Genomic DNA, 6,070 nt, shown 5'->3' with positions numbered 1-6,070 from the left:
CATGTCCTTTCCTGTCATGAATGAGAATCTAAAGGGAAGAGAGATAAATATCTATGAGAGAGAGAGTGGCACTGGCATCACTCACATGGGTAGAGGGACCTATGCACAACCTGTCATTATATAAATGTGTGTGGCCCACTTGCAGTGTCAGCAACCCCATGTGATGGTGTGCATTGTGGACCCCAACTTCTTTCTTCACCAATAATGGCAAAAAAAAGACAGACCCCACCAATTTACAAATTGAAAGGCCAAAATAATTGAAGGAACAAAGAGACAAATTCTCCTTTAAAATCAAAAGCACACAAAGGAGAGGCAAATAGACCAATTAGTCTAAAAACTCACTTTTGATTCTTCTTTCTAATTCTTTTCTCTTTTCTGTCTGGTTCATCATAACTGTGTATAACAAAACTAAGTAGAACAGCTACAAACATAACTGAAACATAACATCCAAAGCTAAAAAATCTCAACTTTGAACTTTAACCCAGCTAAAACTAACAATTATACACACCCCTCTTCAATTCTGGCCTTCAAACTCGAGTTACCCATCATGGGGGGATTCATTTTCAATCAGCCTTGTAGTAGTAGTTATACAACTCTTCATCTATGCATGCTTTGCTTTCTCTGGGTAATAATGCTCCAGCTGTACAAACACTTGAAATTATACCTGTAATAACAACATAGGACTAACAATCTACACTACTACATCCAATAAGAAGAAATTACAGTGCCATGGAGTTCCTACTACACACTGACTCTGGTGATTCTTTGTTATTTTAACCTGTGGTTCATTCAGCTACTACAGACATTAGAAGAAAGAAAATGGTACAACAATAATGACAACAAAAGAAAGGGAATGCCTGCCCCACTTCCTTTACTGAACTACTTTTTACGTATGCATTTTGTATGGTAGTAAGTAGTATAGTATTGATGATTGAAGATGATGGCCGCCATGGTTGTGGTGGTGGTGGTGGTGATTCTCTACAAATTTTTCCAGCTTTGTTCAGTCTTCTATCACTTCCTGTAAATGTTGCACAAAAAAGACCAAACTATAAACCTTGAAGACAACAGTCTAGGGAGGCTGATAAAAAAAATGAACTTCAGAACTAGCTTTTACCTGAACTTCAGGAAACTAAATGCCAATTGGTCCACCGGTGCCTGCTAGCATCCCAATAGTTCCATGACCAGAGGAGAACCTAAATCCAAATCCAGATCAACAAAAAAACTCAGAAACTTGTGGGATGCTGAAACTCATGTAATGGCACAGGGAAAGAAGGCTAAAAGGTGATGACGCCAATACCTTGGTATTTGGCAGTTATAGGATTTGAAAGTTCCCATGTCAAGAGCAGAAGCTGGTGGAAGTAATGCACTAGTACCATATTTAGAGTTGGCAGATGCACCTGAGGCATCTGCATCAATGGCCTCATTAGGTCCATTGGAGAAGGAAACCATGAAGTCACCAGCAGCTTTTGTTGGGGAAGCAAAAGGGCTATCAGGGAGATTATGCTCCAAACTGCATTTATTCATAAACCATATAAAATTCTGACAATAAAATTTGGGGAAATTGAAAGACCTGAATAAATGCAATTGTTTTGGCATGGACTGAAAAAGGAATTTGGTGCAAAAAGGTGTTTACTATTCTGGTGCACTTTTAGCATTTTAAATAAGAACAATTTTTATACCATTCTTGCAATTCACGATCTTCATGACTAGGGCTCTGCTTCCCATTGCCTTCATTATATCCATTCTCTCCATTGACCACCATTTCCTTGCCAACAACAGATATGTTGACCGGCTGCTGACCAGCAGAAACCGATACAGTACTAGCTGGAGCAGAAGATGAACTAGTCTCTGATATAAAAAAGCATAAATCTTAACCAATTAGTTTCATTACCCAGAATGCACCAAAGTTCAATTCAAAAACAGATGCATTCAACTGCATTTAAAATGAAAGAGAGAGATAGATACCCTTTGGGGCCTCTGAACTAGTGTGAAAGGAAGGAAGAACAAGATTTTGGTTGAACATGTTAGGAGAGTGGGTTGGGGAAGGAATTGGACTTCCAGTGGAGAGTGCACGCTGGTGATGCTTCTTGATGTCAAGAAGTTGCAGACCCATTAGCCTCCTACGCTGCAAATCAGCTTGCTCCTCCAGCTTCCTCCTCCATAGCATGTCTTGAGTATTGTAGAACATTCTGCCTCCTGAAAACATATAAGAAGTGTTAAGTAGAGTAGGTTTGACCAACATAATCTGAAAAGATAATTAAGTGGAAGGTTCAACCTAAAGCATTAACCTACCAAGTTGAAGATCAAATTGGTCTCTAGCATCTAGTCCAGTGGGAGTACCACATGGTGAAAAATCTCCTCTATCTACCTGCTGCTGCTTCCTACAAATCACAAGAAACATGAAAACATTCAAGACCAACAGAAGACAATGACAAAGAAAAGATAGCGCAAGAGCAGAAAGAGGGGTGCCTGTACTTGTCCGGGACTTTGCCCTTCTCCTTGTAAGGCTTAACAAGCACTCTAGCATCACACACAAAATGAGGATTTCCTTTGGATAGAATTAGCTTCACAGTCTCAGGATAAACAAAGGTCACAAAGCCAAACATTCGCTTCTGCTGGTATGGGATCCTCACGTCTTGCACTGGGCCATAAATGCTTCAACCACAGAATTAAAACCAAGTTAATGTTTCTGCCATTGCCAAAATACTCCTACTGACCCCAGCTAAGGCTAAAACTACACAACAATAACCTGAAGTAATTTGAAACATCTTCCTCTCTGAAAGTGCTGTCTGCTGGAAAAGTCAAGTAGATCTGCCGGGAAGCTGGGTTTACCATTCCAGGACTGTTCAGAGAAAAATCATTTCTTTCAAGCCTGGATCGTCCAAATTTATGCAAATCCTCACTCATCATCAGAGCTGCAGCTGCCGCTCTGCAATTATCATCAACCATGATTAAAATTCTGCACCTGGAATGTCACACAAATCAAAAACACATGATTGCATGGTGGTTTTGTGTACCTTTGAGTATCGTTCTGTTGCTGCTGCAACAGCAAATTCATGCACTTGGGCGAGTATGGAAAAGTGGAAGAGGCCATGAGCTGAGAAGCAGCAGCCAATCTGTGCTGCTGAGAAGATTTGGATCTGAAGAGCTCATGGCACTGCTCCATCATCTCAATCTTGCTCGGAGACCCTACCATTGCAGCAGGACCATCTGCATCTCCAAGTCCACCATGAAGGAACCTGCAACTTGTCCCATTTTTGCAGTACCCTCTTGCAAAGTAAAGGCAAGGTTTCCATCCCAACCCGGAGTTGGGGTCCTCAGAGCCTAAACAAGCATCATTGACTGAGCAACTCCTTCTATGAAGAGACCCTCCCCAACCGTAGGAGGGAAAGAGAGCAGGGTCAGCAACACCAGTAGGACTTGAGGACAAGTCTGAGTGAGTTGGGTAAAACAAATCTGGGTTGTTCTTGTGAGCAAGAACAGTACTAGTAGGAGAACCATCATTGAGGAAAGAAAGCTGATCCTGAAGTTGGAAGTCATCAATTGAATCTGAGCCTCCGTTGACATAAAAGGGCAAGGAAGATGAAGAAGTAGAAGAGCCAACAACAAAATGATTGGGGCTCATCAAACCATCTGGGGTTTGAAGCTCAGACATAGTAGGAGGCCATGAAGAAGAAGGGTTTGGAATGGTAAGAGCAGGAGGTAGGTTGATAGCACCAAGCCTTGAAGAAGCAGAGCTTTGCCTCGAGAGGAAGGGCGAAGGAGAAGGTGGAGTAGAGGGCGTTGGCGGAGAGTTCGAAGGCAAACCTAACTCCTTGCGAGCTTTGAGAATCACAGAGTGAACAAGAGCTTCTGGGCCAAATGCTAATCTAATCATTTCCTTCTCACCATGGTCTTGAAGAAGAAGCACACCCATGATTTTGGATGCATTTTCAGGGTCCAAGTTTTGGATCCTTGCAAACACAATTCTAGTAGCTTCGTAACCATCCATGATTGAACAAAAGAGATTGCAACTTAAGCTCCACAACAAACTAGTCTATCCCAAAAATTCAAATTTGTTTCTTCGAGTTGTGTGTGTGTGAGTCTCTCTCTCTCTCTCCTTCTCTCTCTATTCTCTAGTGGTCATCTTTCTCACTCCTCACTCCTGGTACAAGAAAAGTTTCTTTCTCAACCACACAAGCCCTACCTACCAACTTGGGATGAGAAGTGGCACAGTGAGTTTCTTTCTCATAATCCTGCAAGCAAAGCAAAACAGGAGAAGAAAAGTGAGCAAAAGAAGAAAAGGAGAAGGAGGGAGTAAAAAAGTTGTGTTAAAAGGAGTATTCCCGTGTGAAGGATTAATGGGGGAAAACTAACGGAAGAGGATGACAAGAGTTACCTTTGATTAAAGGAATGAGAAAAAGAAAGAAAAGGAAGAGAGACATAAGATGGTGGTTGAATTTCTCTATAAAGAAGTAATGAGTGCAAAAGTTGCAGAAACAACAAAAGGAGAAACTCACAAACAACAACAAATTACTCTTTTCCTTTTCTCCCTCCTACTTATTAACACCCTTCTAAAAATTTCCAAATTAAATTTGAAATCCTAATCCGAGTAGAAGATTTCCACCTTACCCATGAAAGAAAGATAAAGCCTTTCTCTTGGTTTTGTGAAGAAAATGGTTCCCCTCAACCTCAAACACAGAATGGTAGTCAAAGTTACTAGAAAAGCCAAACCACCGCCTTATTTATAACACAGTTGCAGACAGAAGCAGCAGCAGAAACATGAATTGCCCTAGTGTGTGTTTTATGGGGTTCTGGGCTACACTAGGCAGTTAAGTTCAGAACTGAACTTATCCTTCTTATTTTGCCCTTCTTTCTCTCAACTCACCTCAACTATGAATGAACCCAATATTTTGTTCTCTCTCACACTCTCCCACTCACTATGAAGCTCTCTCTCTCTTTAGAACAACGTGTGCGTGTGGTGGCAGTGTCCCTTATGTTTATGTTGTGTTGTGTGCTTCTTTGAGCGGATCCAGATCCCATTTGCCCCTAACCTCTGACACTTCTCTCTCTCTCTCTTTCTCTCTCTCTCTGTTGTATTTAGTATTTACTTTCAAATTTCTGAGCTTTCATTGCTTTCCCGAGCACAGCACAGCAAAACTCAACAGTCAACACCCTTTGCTTTGCTTTGTTTTACTCATGATTTCTCACTCCAGTTTCTCTCTCAGAATTTGGCCCTCACGCTCCAACACCATCTCACAGAGCCTCTCTGGGACCCTCCCACCACTGGAGAGTGAAGAACACGCCCAAAGCTTCTTCCTTTCATTGCCTCATCATTCTTTACCTTGGGACGAGTCAATGCCACCCCAATCAAACACCATCTTCTCTCTTTAAAACATATTAACACCAACTCATATACCCAATTACTTTTAAGCTCTTAATGTATTATAAATTTTCAAACTTTTGCAGAAATTTTTGACAAAATGTAATTTTTATTTATCCATGGAATGTTTCTTATTTGCTAGGTGGTGTCCCACTAGTTGTTTGATGTAGCTCCTCTCTTTTCTGTGAGGGGTCCATTTGCAATTATCGAAAGTATATATGTAATTTATTTATGATTGTTGTTGTGATGATTACATGATAATATAATGTTTTATTATGTAAGAGAAAGAGAGAGGTTGTTGTTTTGAAGCTGCAAAATCAGAAAAGATTTAAAAGAGATTTTATTTTTTTATTTATTTATTTATGGAAGGGATTTTGTATAGAGATATGATAGCTGCATCTTCCTTTCTCACTTGTCGTTTTTGAGATGTCCCCACAAACAAATAAAAATGATGACACAATGTGTTTTTTTTTTCTCTCTCTCTCACTTCAAATCTGAACACCCAACTTATATATATATATATATATCAGTATATTTAGTAATGCTTAACAATTAAAAATGCATTCTTTTATACTTTGAAAAGGTTGGATGAACATCTTTTCATCATTACTCGTGTAATTCAAATCACTTCACAACTTATATTACTAATCACTCACCAACACTATCTTCAATAATCACACAAAATTCATCAACCAATATCCTAACTAA

At 40.0% G+C, this 6,070-nt stretch overlaps 1 protein-coding gene across 6 annotated transcripts; it reads right to left on the bottom strand.

Annotated features, from left to right (window-relative positions):
* Window positions 1-325: 325 nt before the first annotated feature.
* Window positions 326-5,403, bottom strand: LOC137812902 (zinc finger CCCH domain-containing protein 46). 6 transcript variants are annotated; one of them, XM_068615190.2, is made up of 10 exons: window positions 4,612-5,403; window positions 3,018-4,235; window positions 2,750-2,929; window positions 2,470-2,655; window positions 2,293-2,381; window positions 1,966-2,196; window positions 1,680-1,848; window positions 1,298-1,510; window positions 1,115-1,193; window positions 326-1,018 (listed from the first exon to the last, which is right to left on the bottom strand). In XM_068615190.2, the coding sequence occupies exons 2-9, from the start codon at window positions 3,989-3,991 to the stop codon at window positions 1,130-1,132; spliced, it is 2,106 nt and encodes a 701-aa protein (XP_068471291.2). In that variant the 5' UTR covers window positions 3,992-4,235; window positions 4,612-5,403; the 3' UTR covers window positions 326-1,018; window positions 1,115-1,129. The 6 variants fall into 6 exon arrangements, with proteins under 6 accessions (XP_068471291.2, XP_068471490.2, XP_068471487.2 ...); XM_068615389.2 differs by having other exon boundaries at window positions 2,476-2,655; window positions 4,379-5,402; XM_068615386.2 differs by having other exon boundaries at window positions 2,476-2,655; window positions 4,612-5,402.
* Between the last annotated feature and the right edge of the window lie 667 nt (window positions 5,404-6,070).

The sequence above is a fragment of the Phaseolus vulgaris genome, chromosome 11 (genome assembly GCF_051622355.1).
Source record: "Phaseolus vulgaris cultivar YP4 chromosome 11, ASM5162235v1, whole genome shotgun sequence".
Lineage (NCBI taxonomy): Eukaryota > Viridiplantae > Streptophyta > Magnoliopsida > Fabales > Fabaceae > Phaseolus > Phaseolus vulgaris.
This window is presented reverse-complemented; position numbering and strand designations above follow the sequence as displayed.